At 42.3% G+C, this 16595-nt stretch overlaps 1 protein-coding gene across 1 annotated transcript; it reads right to left on the bottom strand.

The window, feature by feature from the left end:
- Positions 1-8552: 8552 nt before the first annotated feature.
- Positions 8553-9212, bottom strand: LOC138363474 (uncharacterized). The gene is made up of 2 exons (XM_069322797.1): positions 8887-9212; positions 8553-8796 (listed from the first exon to the last, which is right to left on the bottom strand). Exons 1-2 carry the CDS (start codon positions 9210-9212, stop codon positions 8553-8555), a joined length of 570 nt encoding a protein of 189 aa, XP_069178898.1.
- Positions 9213-16595: the final 7383 nt, after the last annotated feature.

Here is a 16595-nt window from a genome sequence, read left to right as displayed (position 1 = left end):
TGCAAACAATGAGAGGAATAATTCTATACCATCTGGAAGATCATTTACATATACAAGAAACAGTATGGGTCCAAGGACTGAACCCTGCGGTACCCAACTGGTGACGTCTCGCCAATCTGAGACCTCACCCCTCACAGTGACTCGCTGTCTTCTGTTACTTAGGTACTCTCTTATCCAATGGAGTAACTTCCCTTTCTCTCCTGCCTGCATCTCCAGCTTTCGCACTAGTCTCTGGTGTGGTACTATGTCAGAGGCTTTCTGGCGATCTAAAAATATGCAGTCTGCCCACCCCCCTCTTTCTTGTCTGATTCTTGTTGCCTGTTCGTAGAATTCAATTAATCCTGTGAGGCAGGACTTGCCATCTCTGAAACTTTGTGTCACAAAGTTCCTTCGCTCCAGATGTTCCACTAGCTTTTTTCGCATAATTTTCTCCATTAGCTTGCATGGTATGCAAGTTAGGGACACTGGCCTGTAGTTCAGTGCCTCCTGTCTATCCCCCTTCTTGTATATCGGGATTACGTTTGCTGCCTTCCAAATTTCTGGCAATTCACCTGTTACCAGTGATTTGTTACACACCATGGAGAGTAGCAGGCACAGTGCTTCTGCTCCTTCCTTTAGTATCCATGGGGATATTTCATCCAGGCCTATAGCCTTTGTCACATCCAACTCTAGCAAAAGCTTCCTTACATCTCCACTGGTAATCTCAAATTCATTTAGTGTTGCCTGGATAATTATTCCTTCTCTTGTCTCTGGAACTTACCCTGGCTCTAATGTGAAGACTTTCTGGAATTTCACATTGACTTCCTCGCACACTTCTTTGTCGTTTGTAGTGAATCTGTCCGCCCCTATCCTCAGTTTCATTACCTGTTCCTTCACTGTTGTCTTTCTCCTGATGTGGCTGTGTAGCAATTTGGGATGGGTCTTAGCCTTACTTGCTATGTCTTTTCATATTGCTCTTCTGCCTCTCTTCTTACCTTGACGTATTCATTCCTGGCTCTCTGGTAACCTTCTCTGCTCTCAGGTGTCCTGTTATTTCTATAGTTTCTCCATGATCTTTTACTTTGTTGTTTAGCTAGCTTACGTCTCTGATTAAACCATGGGTTTCTCATCTGCATTTCATTTTTTACCTTTTGGGCCGCGATAAACTTTTCTGCTGCCTCCTTACACTTTTGCTTGATGTATTCCATCATGTCTTGGGCCGTCTTTCCCCTTAGCTCTGATTCCCATGTTATATCCATTAGGAATTTTCTCATCTCGTAATTTTCCTTACGGAATGCTAGGCTTTTGCTTTCAGTTCCCTTTCTCGAGCACTTTAGCCCTTCTTCGACCAGATACTTAAACGTCAGTACAGTGTGATCGCTCATTCCTACTGGGGCCTCGAAGTCTATTTCCCTTATGTCGGAGTCATTCAGAGTGAAGACTAGGGTCGAGTCTCGCTGGTTCATCGTTTCCCCTCATCCTAGTGGGTTCCCTGACATGTTGGCTTAGAAACTTTCTCGTCGCCACCTCCACTAGTTTGGCTCTCCATATATCATCTCCTCCATGCGGTTCCTTGTTCTCCCAGTCAATCCTTCCGTGATTGACGTTCCCCCATGATGAGCAGATGGAATCGATTTCTACAGGCAGCAGAGGCTGCCTTCTCAATTATGTTATTAACTGCCTGGGGTCTTCTGTCATGTGGTGGAGGATTATATATCACTACTACTACTACTCTTGGTCCTCCCATCGTCATGGTGCCTGTTATTTAGTCTCTAAATAGTCTCTTATTTAGTCCCTTCACAGCCTGGGATAACATCTCCTTGAAACTCCATTCCCTTCTCATGAGAACAACTGTGTATGTGTGTTTTTACACAGTTTTTTTTTCAAAGCACCAATATTTAATAATAATTTATATATATTAGAAAGCCAGTTTATTATTACGATGTATGAAATATTCATAGTGTTGGTTGGTTGTCAGATGTGTAAGACAAATATTGACTTATTAAAAGTTACGTAAGTCAGTGTTTGACTTATAGATTTGGGGCGAGGATGCGCTGGTGTCAGGAGATGTGTATTTGTACTTCTGCTACTTTGCCTACTACTGTTGATGTTATTAATCACTGAGTGTGTATGTGTGTGTGTGAGTGTGAGTGTGTGTGTGTGAGTGTGAGTGTGTCTCCCCTCTGCCCCTTACCTCGAACCCTCTCTTCTCCTCCACTTACCTGTTCTCTCCCCTTCCATCCCCCTCCCCAACTTCTACTGCTCCTCCTCCTCCTCCTCCAGGGCACCCAGGCAGGTCAGCCGTACCCTGTGTCAACAAGGGAAGCAAGTTGCAGCATCTTGAGTGGCTGTCACAGTCAACACCGCTGCAAGATGTGATTCCTTGCTGACACAGCCTCTTCCCTCCTCTCTCTCTTCCCTCTTATTCTGTCTCTCACTCTTTCACTGCTCTGGATTTTAACTCATGATCGTATATAACTTTTAAGTTAAGGTCCCAAGTAGGAGTTGGAAGGAAAAAAGGAAGAAAGGAGAAGTAAGAGATGGAGAAATAACAAGAAACGGAGGCGAAGGGAAGAGGAGGAGGAGGAGGACAGAGAGCATCTGATCGTATATTCAGACGTGATCTTATGAGGAAGCAAGAGCTCTATCAGAGAGTCAAGAAAGGGGTAAATCTTGCCACTGCACGAAAGGGATCAATCGTCTGGCAAAATGAAAAGAGAATATTTTACATAGGAGTAAACATTCATTCGACAGGATTGGGGTAAATCTTTTTGTGGCTTAAACTGAGGTAAATCTTGACTCTTGGCGACGACTCCGGTGGAAGGGGAGGCTGTTTACGGGGGAGGGTTACGGGGGGGTGTTTACAGGGGGGGGGGTGTTACAGGGGGTAATTACGGAGGGGCGGAGGATGTTTACGGAAGGGGGGCGGACGGTGTTCAGTGTTACCCATTTGGTGGTAATTTATAGACAACTCTGCCCTCAGTAGTCACTCTGCTATCATCTCCCTTCTTTGCTCTGCCTGTTAACATCTTGTATTATCTAACATAAACTATTTATGCCAGACCTTGTTGCTGTTAGCACCCTGCCATCACACAACTCCCTTATTTCTCCCTGCTAGCACCCTACCATCTCCCTGCTAGCACCCTACCATCTCCCTGCCAGCACCCTACCATCTCCCTGCTAGCACCCTACCATCTCCCTGCCAGCACCCTACCATCTCCCTGCCAGCACCCTACCATCTCCCTGCTAGCACCCTACCATCTCCCTGCTAGCACCCTACCATCTCCCTGCTAGCACCCTACCATCTCCCTGCTAGCACCCTACCATCTCCCTGCTAGCACCCTACCATCTCCCTGCCAGCACCCTACCATCTCCCTGCTAGCACCCTACCATCTCCCTGCTAGCACCCTACCATCTCCCTGCCAGCACCCTACCATCTCCCTGCCAGCACCCTACCATCTCCCTGCCAGCACCCTACCATCTCCCTGCCAGCACCCTACCATCTCCCTGCTAGCACCCTACCATCTCCCTGCCAGCACCCTACCATCTCCCTGCCAGCACCCTACCATTTCCCTGCCAGCACCCTACCATCTCCCTGCCAGCATCCTTCATCCACCTATAAATTTTCTCCAGTCTGTGTCTAACCTTTCCACCATCTGAAAGACTGAAATTTCCTTTTGTTGGCAGTTGTTTCTGGCTGGAAATTGGTGAAAAATTATCAGATTGACAAAGTTTTGCCTCCAATTTGAGTTACTTTGTAGAGCAATCACTCCTCAAAATTGTCCAAATCAGTTCATTGCGAAATTTATGAATTACGCAGTTTAGTCAAATGATCCTAATTCAGTAAGTCTTTAATAGAGAATATTCAGCACTTAAATAATAGATGCATGAAAATTGTGTTTTGAAGGCTCTTAGATGTCGGGTTTCTCGTGAATATGAACGAGTCATGTGTTTATTTGTTTGGTTTGTCAAATATTTAAAAGCAACAGTGTTAGTCATAATGCTTATAAATTTTCAGTTTGATTTCAAAGGCTTTTGTGTTATCAAACGTCACATGGAGTGTTTATGCAGCCAGTCCTCATAAACAATGGCCAAATGTTAGTTAAGCCAGGCGCTAAACCTCCTGCTTACTAACGAAAAACACTTGATACATGACGCACAAGTGAATCTGTTCGAACGTTTTTTGAACGCTGCTTAGGCCTCTTCATGCGTTCGAATCGCACATCTCTTTAATGCTTCACCGACTTGCTGCAAATAAACAAATGTGGCAACAAAACCAGAACACCAAACCCCCCAAAATTAAAATATAATATATGTTTATGTTTGATAAAAGTTGATTTTGCAGAACATTAACATTGATGAATGCGTCCTTGGAGTCGGGCGCAGCTTGAACAAGCACAACAGGAGGGAGAGTCGTGTTCATGTGGACCGGGAGCATATTTCTTCCTGTCCTCAGGGTATGCTGGTCCAAGGTGAGCCCAACCCCTGGGAGAATTCTCAAATTTTACTGCACTGTATTCAAAACACTTCTTTTTGTAAATTATTAATTATGTGATATAATTTTGTGTCGAGATAGCCTAGGTTAAGAGCCTAGGTTTTGTTGGCAATTATTTGCATTTCAAATACGTCATTGAAGCATATTGAGATGCGAGATTCGAAAAAGGGAAGTGAACAAAGCGGTGTTCATGAAAAATTCGTACGTTTTGAATCCTATGTAAAGTGTCATCCATTCACAAGCAGGCGCCTGGATTAACGACCATTTGGCCAGTGTTTATGTGGACGGGCGACATAATTTGCGTTTATATCACGTGGGTGAAGCGTTTATAGAGGTGCGCTTCAACCACATGAAATGAGTGAAGCATTTTACCAATGTTTAGAGGCTGGTCTGTGATGTTTACACAGGCGTCGGTGCTTTAGTTAGTCGTTCCTCTGTCTAGCATGTGTATTTTGGCTTTCAGTGAGAAATAAGCGAGGAACCAAACCAGGGATACGACCATGCTTTAGGTGGCTACAGCTGTAGGTCGCTACAGCTGTAGGTGGCTACAGCTGTAGGTGGCTACAGCTGTAGGTAGTGTTGGGTCGCCAGCATGACCCAGGGTGACCCACTAGCACCCAGCGCCCTCGTCCTTCACACAAGGTAAGCAACTCCTCCATTCTCAAGCGTCACCTTCACCTGAGTTCCTGTTAGGTCTATATCGTACTTAATAGCAAGAACCGCACTATTTGGCCTATTATGCAAGGCCCAGTTTGCCTAACAAGCAGAGGGATTTTTGTTATTTTCAAATATTTTTTTTCAAATTGGTTTATTCCAATTAATATTATATATTAAGAACATGAATTACTGACATAGTTATAATAAATTTGGTTAGGATAAATTAGGTTAGGTTAGATAGGATAAGTTTGGTTAGGTTACGTTACGTTGGGCTTGATGAAATTTATACAGAAAGTAAATTTAATAATTTCTTAGAAAAAAAGATTGAAAGTATATTATTTCAGGAAAATTCGGCTCGTTAGGCAACTAGGCTTATTAGAGGTAATATATATATATATATATATATATATATATATATATATATATATATATATATATATATATATATATATATATATATATATATATATATATAATAATAATAATAATAATAATAATAATAATAACTGAAAACTCACACCCCAGAAGTGACTCGAACCCATACTGCCAGGAGCAATGCAACTGGTATATACAGGACTCCATAATCCACTTGACCATCACGACCGGACAAAAGGAAGTGATAGCCCCCAAAAATGAGGTGATTTGATAAAATGCTATGCCCAAGATTACCATCCGAGTGCCGGCAGGGAAGTGGTTCAAATAGCTTCGGCTTTCACTTTCTTTTGTCCGGTCATGATGGTCAAGTGGATTAAGGCGTCCTGTACATACCAGTTGTGTTTGCTCCTGGCAGTATGGGTTCGAGTCACTTCTGGGGTGTGAGTTTTCAGTTGCATATAGTCCTGGGGACCATTCAGACTTGTTCGCATATATATATATATATATATATATATATATATATATATATATATATATATATATATATATATATATATATATATATATATATATATAACAAAAAATAATAGGGGTGGTAGGAGAGGAAAAGATTAAAGTATTCAGTGAGAATCCACAAGGTCTTCTCTGAACACTATTTGTTTTCTTCTTCGAGGATGTGGGTCCCTTTAATTAAACCAGTGGTGGTACCCCTAAATATATATATATATATATATATATATATATATATATATATATATATATATATATATATATATATATAATATATATATAATATATATATATATATATATATATATATATATATATATATATATATAATATATATATATATATGATGATTATAATATTGAAATATATTTGTGGTTTATGGAGATATAAATGTTTACAGGCATTTCACTAACATATATGAATAATTAGATTTCATGTCATTACAGGTAAGACATACCTTCGAGGGACAGATATCCATCAACACTGACGTAAGTTCCTGTTTCCTCCCGTTGTCCAAGATTTATTTCAAGAGTTTTGGCACGACGAGGGTAGGGAGGGGGGACATATGTTTGGGCTTCCTGTAATTATTATTGTGGATAATTATGTGAATAAAGAATTTGGACGCCCCCGCCCCCCTTTATGATAACAGCCTTTGTGATAAGTCTCCGTGGTTTCAGAGACTCGTTATAATTCTGAGGCAAAGTTATTTAAATTAACTCCCATTGTTGCTATATTAGGATGTCGAGTAGTTAATCACAGCTTAAGAAAAGTGTCAGTCGGATAACAAAGTTACGTCGTAGACAAATTGCCTCCATGTAAAAGGGATTAATTAAGTTGAATTAGGGAGGACCTAATTCTTTGTTGAGGAGGACCGTCCGAGTGACAAGGTCAGCAGGGATGCAAGGAATTCAGACTCGTGGGATTTATTTAAATTATTTTAATTTATTAATTAATTGAATTCTAATTTCTAATTTATATTTATTTACTATTTCTTACGATAGCTTAACAAACTGTATGTTTAATTAAGTGGACTGTATGGATTTAGTCTCCCACAAGTCATATACACAAGTTTGAGCGGAGGGGGGGGGGGGGTATCAGTTGTAGCCTATCAATCGAGAATTATCGATTGACAGGAAAATTTAGACTAATTAGTTAGTTGGTTAGTTTACTTGCCTTATCTGATTTGAAGGCTTCAATTTGGGTACTAGTGAGGGATACGTCAGCAAGAGCCAAGGGCCAGATTCACGAGCGTTATGCAAGCACTTACGAACCTGTACATCTTTTCTCAATCTTTGGCTGCTTTGTTTACAATTATTAAACAGTTAATGAGCTCCGAAGCACCAGGAGGCTGTTTATAACAATAACAACAGTTGATTGGCAAAGTTTCATGCTTGTAAACTGTTTAATAAATGTAACCAAAGCCGTTAATGATTGAGGAAAGATGCACACGTCGTAAAGTACTTGCGTAACTGCTTGGTGGGAAAATCCTAGCAGGCAATTATTTTATTTATTCTATTTTTGTTACTTTAATATTATATTATTATTTATTATGCTAAGTGGACTGTATAAAATTGATTCAGCCTGCCAGAATCTATCTACACACAATGCGGGGGGGGGGGGGGGGGAGGACCAATTTGTAGCTTATACAACCTTGAAAGAGGATACAGGACAAACAATACAAATTGTCTACCTTATTATTAATATAAATTATGCACACATACGGTGGTCTAATCTACCTATTAGTCTTAAATCTAAAATTATCTTGAATAAAACTACTCTTTTCTACAGTTTCAATAATTATCTACTGTAAAACAATTTTTCCCTAGCTGATTCTGTAGGTGTGGCCTAAATAGGTTGGCTATTAATCTTCCATCAGATTAGGGTGTGGCCTATGTGCTTCAGTGTGCTACGTAATGGCGGCTATCTGGTCGCTCTTGTTCTGACCTTACCATTGTTTCTTCAAAGCGTATGTGGCTTAAGGCTTTGATCAGATAATGAGCCAATCTTTCTCCTAACAGTAGGGCCGTTAATTCCAGTTGTGGCAATGATCGTTTCCTTAACGGTGCCACTCTGGCCATTGATATGAGCAAATTAGCTTGCCCATTTGAGACTAGGTAAGCTACTGTGCCATAAGCCTTTCCTGAGGCATCACAGAATACTTGTAGCTTAATTGGTTCCTTTTCATTTATTGTGTTCCGAGGGAACTTTACAGACGTTAAGATACTGAAATCTTTCACTACCACCTTGCCATTTTTCTTGTAAGGTTGGTGTTAGAAGATCATCCCAGCCTATCTTTGTTGCCAACATTCCTGCATTATCAACTTCCCATTTATTAATAATTGGACTTAATAGTCCCAATGGGTCGAAGGGTTTGCTGACTTGTGAGAGTAATTTTCTCATTGTTAAGTTGGAGGTATCTGGCTCCACTGACTGGATTGTCAACTGATCCGCTGTCGTATCCCATTCGACGCCTAGTACCTTTGTCTTCTGGGGTACCTTGTAGTCAGGAAAATCCTTTTTGATCAGTTGATTTAATTTAGCATTGTTTGGAGACCCACGACTGGAGAGGCATATTTGCTCCCAATAATTCTCGATTGGCCTTATCATATTTGTTCAGCAGTTTGCTTTCACTGCTGGCTGTTCCTTGGAAACTGTCCACATACAGGTTGTTGCTAATTTCTGTTTTATTTGGGCTATTAGACTTCTTCAAGTGTGTGTCTAAGAAGGGAGCTTGAAGCAGAAACGGAGAGGAAGTGGCACCAAACAAATCAAACGCAAACCTGTAATTGAATTAATTCACTGTTTGGATCATTAAGATCCTTGATCCATAGAAACCTGGTGTAGTTACGGTCTTCTTCTTGGAGACCTACCTAAGGAAGGTCATACTGATGTCTGTCGTGTATGCGTAAGTCTCAATGTAGAACTTTAACAGCATGTCGTATAGGCTTTGTGTTAGGCTAGGGCCAGCTTGAAGGCAGTCATTTAAGGAAACACTATTCTGCTTGTCCTTAGCACTGCAGTTAAATACTATTCTTATTGGGGTAGTAGATGAATTTTTCAGTAGAAGATGGTGTGGCAGGTAGTGCCCTTCCTTTGGGTCATCATTTGTTACAACCTCGATAAATTTGTTGCCGAGTTGCTGCTTGATAATATCATGGAACAATTTTAAGTTCTCAGGATGTCTTTGTAAGCGCATCACCTGTGACCTTAATTGGTTTTGTTGCAATGAAATGGTTGACAAGTAGCTGAGGGTGATTCAGCTACCAAGGTAACCTGACCCAGTATTGATTATCTCTATTGACAACTGAGTCTAGGTATTGTTAGTCCAGTCGTCATCTGGACTAGGTTGTTCAGGGACTATGCCGAGAGTTGCCAGGTCCCATAATTTATGTACAGGAGGATCAAGCTCTTCCTCGGACATGTCTCTGAATTGTAGTTGTGACTGTTCTCCTAATCATGCAACCATTACTGGGTTCGCTTGTTGGTGGTCCACAGGTACGGGTTGCTTCAGCCGTAATACTGGGCCTGTTAGCAAATAGCCACCCACAGACGGATGGGTAAAGGTGATTTATGATCAGACTTTGTTGATAGTACACTTATGTCGTGCAGTACTTTACAGAGCTGTACTGAAGTGAAAGTTCCTTTCTCCACTTGTGGTTTGGGAGACTTTGTCTTTGAGTCCCCACACAGTTCTGAATGGTGTTGACTTATTGCACCTATTGCAGGTAGCGCATTTTGAGTTGCACAGGTGTTGGGGTTATGTGACCTTAGACACCTGATGCATTTACGTAACTCCTTGAGTCCGTTTACATGTGTTGCACGATCAGGGGTAAGTTTGCAGTTTTACAATGGTATGTTGTTCTTCACAGAACAGACATGGCCTCCAGACGTTAACAGCACCTTGGGGAGTCACCGTTTGGGTGACACATTAACTGTAGGTTGGAGGGACCCACTGCATATGTGTCCACACTGCCTTGTTTCCACCTTAGAGTGGGTGGTAGTTTTAGATTTATTTGGAGTACTGTTTGTACTACTGTTTGTACTACGTACTGTTTGTCTGTTGTCTACTATGGTAGTTAATGAAGGTTAGGTGTTGATTTTCCATCTGTGTTGTCTCTTTGTCGTTCTATTACAGAGCGTAAACCTTCCGTAATCTCCTTTACTGTCAGAGAAGATATGTTATGTAAAAAGACACAACTTATCCAGTATTTCACTGGGTAATTTGAATTTCATAAGAAATTGGATTAACCAATCCATTCATCTAGATTTTCTTTACTGTCAAGTGCTTTGAGTAAGGACTCAAGCTCCAATCTAAAGGCTTTGGAGTGAGTCACCGGATCCATCTGGAGATGGTATGTCCACCAATTTTTGTGTTGAAAGTCTGATGGCTCGTTCTGGTTTAGCATAAAAAAAAAAGTTTATTCAGGTAAGGTACATACATACAAGAGGTTTTCCAAAATTTGATAGGATTTATAGATAGAGCTAGTATAATACAATGCCTAAAGCCACTATTACGCAAAGCGTTTCGGGCAGGAAAAACATTAATGACTAAAACTTACTACTAAATGAGTATAAAAAATAAAATGTGTTGAGAACAAATAAAAATAAAGACAAAAAAGGGGGGAACATGGCTGAAAAAAGCAGCACAAATAACAATTAGGTCGACAAACAGCGTTGTTTTAAAAAAAAACAGACATGGGTTGACAATAGAGGGGTAAGGTAGGTTACAGGGAATTTATTAGGTAGTGTTTCGTTTTTACCTTAAACTGGTTGAGAGAGGTACAGTCTTTAACATGGTTGGGAAGGTCATTCCACATTCTGGGTCACTTGATTTGTAGAGCATTTCTAGTTTGATTAAGTCATATTCTTGGAATATCAAAACTGTATTTATTTCTGGTGTGATGCTCATGGGTTGTTACAACCTTCAATGAAGCTTTTGAGGTCAGGATTGGCATTACAGTTCAGCGTTTTATATATGTATAATACACATGAGAGAATGTGCAGTGACTTAATATCTAACATATTCAGAGGTTTGAGTAGGGGTACCGAGTGATGCCTGGGGCCAGAGTTGGATATTGTTCTTATAGCAGCTTTGTGTTGAGTAATTAGAGGACGTAAATGATTTTGGGTAGTAGAATTCCAAGCACAAATACCATAGTTGAGATATGGATGCATAATTTTTCTTAAGGAGCTGTACTGCGTTATCATAGCTGTCATCTGACAATGTTAAATTGCAGACCACTTTTAACGCTTTCACCCTCTAAAACATCCTGTAACTATGTAAACTTTGTTGTCTTGGCTATATCGACATTAGCATCTACTGATTCCACAAATTTGTTCCAGAAGTTATACACATTTTCGTCCTGTTCCAAAGAAAGTTGGTAGACTAAGTGATGGTAGTTTGACTTCTGGTTGTTTTGGGTTTGGGAAACTGTTGTTGAAATGTTTGTTGTTGCCTTGCAATTGGTTATTACCTTGAGAAATTGTTTGTAACTTTGTTTGAATGGTATCTTCATAATCTGCCTGCTCTTGTACGACAGCCACTAGTGTTAATTCATCTATTGCGGTATCATTAAGAACAGCCACATATTTTTTCTTCTGTGGCATCAACAGGTTGCCACAGAAGATCTGCCGGATGGATACAATATAGCTACTGCAAATATCTTCCTAATCACGCATACGGCATATTATTGTTTGTTTCATGATTGTGAGAGGCTCACCGAATGTGTGTTCGCCCGCCTCGTCACCCGTTGTTACACTAATATTAAAGAGCTCAGTAATAAATGATACAATGTTTTACACAACCGGAAACGAGGTACTCCCTTTAATTTGAGGTCGCGGCACCAGAAGAACGTAAAGATGGCTCGGGTCACGAGTATGTACGTAGATGCCTAGCGTGCCTTCCTCACGAAAGATTTGCTGGTTATACAATGGCGTCTTCCCCCCTCTTCCCCTCCACTGATCTAGTCAAGTCACTTAAAACTTGTTCAATTTTCTGCCCATTTATGGACGAAGGTAGGGAGGCGCTAATTTTATTCATTAATTATTTGATCCAGTCACAGAGATAGTTTTTTATCGAATTTTAATGCTGGACTGGAGGGTTTTAATGGATTAGTTTATAATGTAGATATTTATGGTATTTTTTCTAGTAACGTGGCAATCATTTCTCGTTTTTTTCCCGGAAATATGCCACAAGTTAAATATTATTGGCATAAGTAATAAAGATAATGGTGTTAGTATGAGTTAATTGATTAGAACAAGAACAGCAATGTAATTAGTTGCATATTGTATTAAAGAATAAGTAAATGGGGTCAGTTTTTTCAAGACAAAGGATACAGGAGTTACAGAATCGCTGGAGACGTATAAACACAGTGCTGACTGATGAGTGCAGTGTGTGTGTGCGTGTGTGTGTGTGTGTGTGTGTGTGTGTGTGTGTGTGTGTGTGTGTGCGTGTGTGTGTGTGTGTGTGTGTGTGTATTTACTATTTGTGTATGCAGATTCAAGCTATTAACTCTTGGACCCCGGCTTTCTAACCAATCTATTTTTCCTCTATTATGTCTACTACATATATTTCTTTCTAACACATGCACACATCCCCAGGAAGCCACCCGTAGCAGCTGTCTAACTACCAAGTACCTATTTACTGCTAGGTGACTCTGCCCATTTGTTTCCGCCTCCGCCGAGAATCAAACCCGGGCTCTTAGGACTACGACTCCGATGTGCTGTCAACTCAGCAGCGCGCATGTGTGTGTACTCGCCTAGTTGTATTCCCCTACATGTGTTTGTTGGGGTTGAACTTTGGCTCTTTGGTCCCGCCTCTCAACCGTCAATCTACTGATGTACAGATTCCTGAGCTTCTCAAGTTCCATCATATTTACATTTGAAACAGTATATGGAGTCTGTGGAGCTATGTCATTTTTCTATTGTCTTTCCTTCCCTCTTCTCACCCTGACGTATTCATTCCTGGCGCTCTGGTAAGTTTCTTTGCTCACTAGTGTCCTGTTATTTCGATAGTTTCTCCACGCCCTTTTACTTAGTTGCTTTGCTAGTTTACATCACTGATTAAACCATGGGTTTCTAGTCTGCATTTAATTTTTTTTCCTTTTGGACTGGGGTGAAATTTTCTGCTGCCTCCTTACACTTTTTTGTGATGTAATCCAACATGCCTTGGGCCCGTCTTTCCGCTGAGCTCTGTTTCCCAAGTTATATCCGTTAGGAATTTTCTTATCTCCTCATAGTTTCCCTTTCGGAATGCAATCCTTTTGTTTTCTGTGGCCTTCCTTAGGTACAGTAATTCTTCTTCAACCAGATACTCGGACATCAGTACACTGTGGTCGCTCATTCCCATGGGGGGGGGGGGCTTCGAAACCGATTTCTCTTATATCAGAGTCCTTCAGTGTGTGAAGACTAAGTCGAGTCTCGCTGGTTCATCGTTGCCTCTCATTTTTGTGGATCCCCTGACATGCTGACTTAAAAAGTTTCTTGTCCCCCACTTCCAACAGTTTAGCTCTCCATGTTTCCTCACCTCCATGTGGCTCCTTGTTTTCCTAGTCTATCCTTCCATGATTGAAGTCCCATATGATGAGCAGATGGGATCTATTTCTACAGGCAGCAGTGGCTGCTCTCTCAATTATCGTGTTGACTGCCATGTTGTTTCTGTCATACTCTTACCTGGGTCTTCTGTCGTTTGGTGGAGAGATATATATCACTGCTACTACTACTCTTGGTCCTCCCATTGTCATGTAATGTAGTCTCTGAACCCTCTCGCAGCCTGGGATAATTATCTCCTCTAAATTCCATTCCTTTCTTACCATTAGAGCCACTCTGCCTCCTTCCCTTCCTTCTCCTTATTACAGAGTAGTCCTGGGGAAACACCGTATTTGTTATGACTCCTGAGAGTTTTGTTTCCGTGAGTCTAATTGCATCCGGGTTCTCTTGTTGACCAGACCACACACTAGAAGGTGAAGGGACGACGACGTTTCGGTCCGTCCTGGACCATTCTCAAGTAGATTGTGTGACTTGAGAATGGTCCAGGACGGACCGAAACGTTGTTGTCCCTTCACCTTCTAGTGTGTGGTCTGGTCAACATTCGTCAGCCACGTTATTGTGACTCATCGCCTGCACCGGGTTCTCTTCTTATGCTCTTTCTCTAAGTTTACTTGCCTTGCTTGTGATCCCATCTATGTTCGAGTACATTACCTTGAAACTGACTCTTAATTCCATCCTCAGTTTCTATTGATTCCCCTGGGGTAGGGGGACAAGGAGTGTCTGGGGTGGGAATGTCTAGGAGGGAGGACTTGGGGGATCTTGGGTAAGAGGGGGCTGGGAGGATCCGGTATGGGGAAGCTAGGAGGGTCTGAGATGGTTGCTCTGTGAGGGTCTGGGGTTGGGGGTCAATTAAGGCTTGGGATCGGGGAGCAGGAGGGGTCTGTAGAAGGGGGGGAGGAAGGTCATTGGAGAATAAATGGAAGGAAACCTTGGCTAGGGGGTCCGGGAAGTAAGAGTTGGGAAGGGAAGGGTAGCCTGGGGGTGGAGGGGAAGGGAGGGAGGGAGGAGGTGTGGGAGGTACGTAGGAGAGCTTGGGGTTGTGGTACTGGGGAGGGCAAGGGCTGGAGAAACTGGGGAGGGCATGGGATTGTGGGAACAGGGAAGGCCTGGGGTCGGGGAATGGGGTATGTGGGAAAGGAGGGCATGGAGAAAAACATGGGGGGGCCTGGGGTTGGGGAGCAGGTAGGCATGGTCTGGGGAGGGTCTGTACTGGTGGGGGAGGTGCAGGTGATTGGGGGGGGGGAAGAATGTGGGGTGGGATTGAATGGTGGGAGGTGTCTGCTATATTCCTCCCTGGGGTTGATGGCCTGCTGGTGAGGGGATTCCCACTCACCTCTGAGTTTACTGGCGGTACTGCACCATGTTCTGTGGCTCCCCTGTTCCCATCCCTCCCCTTTCGTCTCCTTCTTGCTTCTGCAGCCCTCCTTCTCTCTTCCCTCATCATGTCCCAATGCAGAAAAAACATCCTTGTATCCCTCTGGTCTCATAAGCTTGCTCTTCCTTGACAGGACTTTCGCTTTCGTTGCCTCGTTTGTAAGCACTGACTTTATTAGTAGTTTCCTTTCCTTCTTGTAAGTTCCTAGCCTGAAAACCTTCTCTTGTGTTGTCATTAGCCCTTTCCATACCCAAGCCCTCCAAGATCTTTGTCGCTGTTGCTCTATCCTTCCCTTTCCACTCATCCTGGTTGGATCCTTCCTATTCCAGTACTCCTACAAATATTATAGATTTTTTTCTTTCTAGTATTTGAGTCATGTACATTGCAGCTTCCTGGGATGTAGCCAGTTTCATAGCTGCTTCCTCTATAGCAGCCTTTGCACTTGGGTTATTTTGCAGCAATTCTGCAAACAAGGGTGTCCCAGGAGGGAGCCCTCCGTCTGCTTCATCCCCTGTTTCCCGAGGGTTGCTTGCCTTGTGCTGGTTCGAATTCGGATTTGCCATGAGTTTCCTTCTCTCTTATTCCTTCCTTATGTGTGTGTGTGTGTGTGTACTCACCAATTTGTGCTTGCGGGGGTTGAGCTTTGGCTCTTTGGTCCCGCCTCTCAAGTGTCAATCAACTGATGTACAGATTGCTGAGCCTACTACTGGGCTTTGTCATATCTACATTTAAAATTGTGTATGGAGTCAGCCTCCACCACATCACTGCCTAATGCATTCCACCTGTTAACTACTCTGACACTGAGTAGTTAACAGTCACTCTGACTCTGACACTCATGCCTCATGCAGTTCTGAGACTAGTCTAGCGGCATACCTCTGAACTTATTCCTGCTTCGTCTTGTGCTTGACAAGGTATGGGCTCCATGCTGGAGCCGCATAATCCAGGATTTACCTTGTGTGGTATATACTCCAGGACATATATGGTATACAAGATTTTGAATGATTCCTTACACAGGTTCCTGAACGCGGTTCTGATGTTAGCCAGTCTCGCATATGCCGCAGACATAATTCTTTTTATGTGGGCTTCAGGAGACAGGGTTGGTGTGATATCAACTCCTAGATCTTTCTCTCTGTCCGTTTCATGAAGTACTTCATCTCCTATTCTGTGTCCTATGTCTAGCCTCCTGTTTCCACTGCCTAGTTTCATTACTTTGCATTTACTCGGGTTGAACTTTAGCAGCCATTTGTTGGCCCATTCATTTAGTGTGTCTAGGTCATCTTGTAGCCTCCTACTATCATCCTCTGTTTCAATCCTCCTCGTGATTTTTGCATCGAACATTGAGAGAAACGAGTCTATACCCTTTTGGAGATCATTTACATATATCAGAAACAGTATAGGTCCAAGGACTGACCCCTGCGGGACTCCACTTGTGATGTCTCGCCAATCTCAGACCTCACCCCTCACAGTGACTCGTTGTCTCCTGTTGCTTAGATACTCCTTTATCTAATGGAGTACCTTCCCTTTCACCCCAGCCTGCATCTCCAACTTTTTCACTAGCCTCTTGTCTGGTAACGTGTGTGTGTGTGTGTGTGTGTGTGTGTGTGTGTGTGTGTGTGTGTGTGTGTGTGTGTGTGTGTGTGTGTGTGTAACTACTTG

This window comes from Procambarus clarkii, chromosome 1 (assembly GCF_040958095.1).
Source record: "Procambarus clarkii isolate CNS0578487 chromosome 1, FALCON_Pclarkii_2.0, whole genome shotgun sequence".
Lineage (NCBI taxonomy): Eukaryota > Metazoa > Arthropoda > Malacostraca > Decapoda > Cambaridae > Procambarus > Procambarus clarkii.
This window is presented reverse-complemented; position numbering and strand designations above follow the sequence as displayed.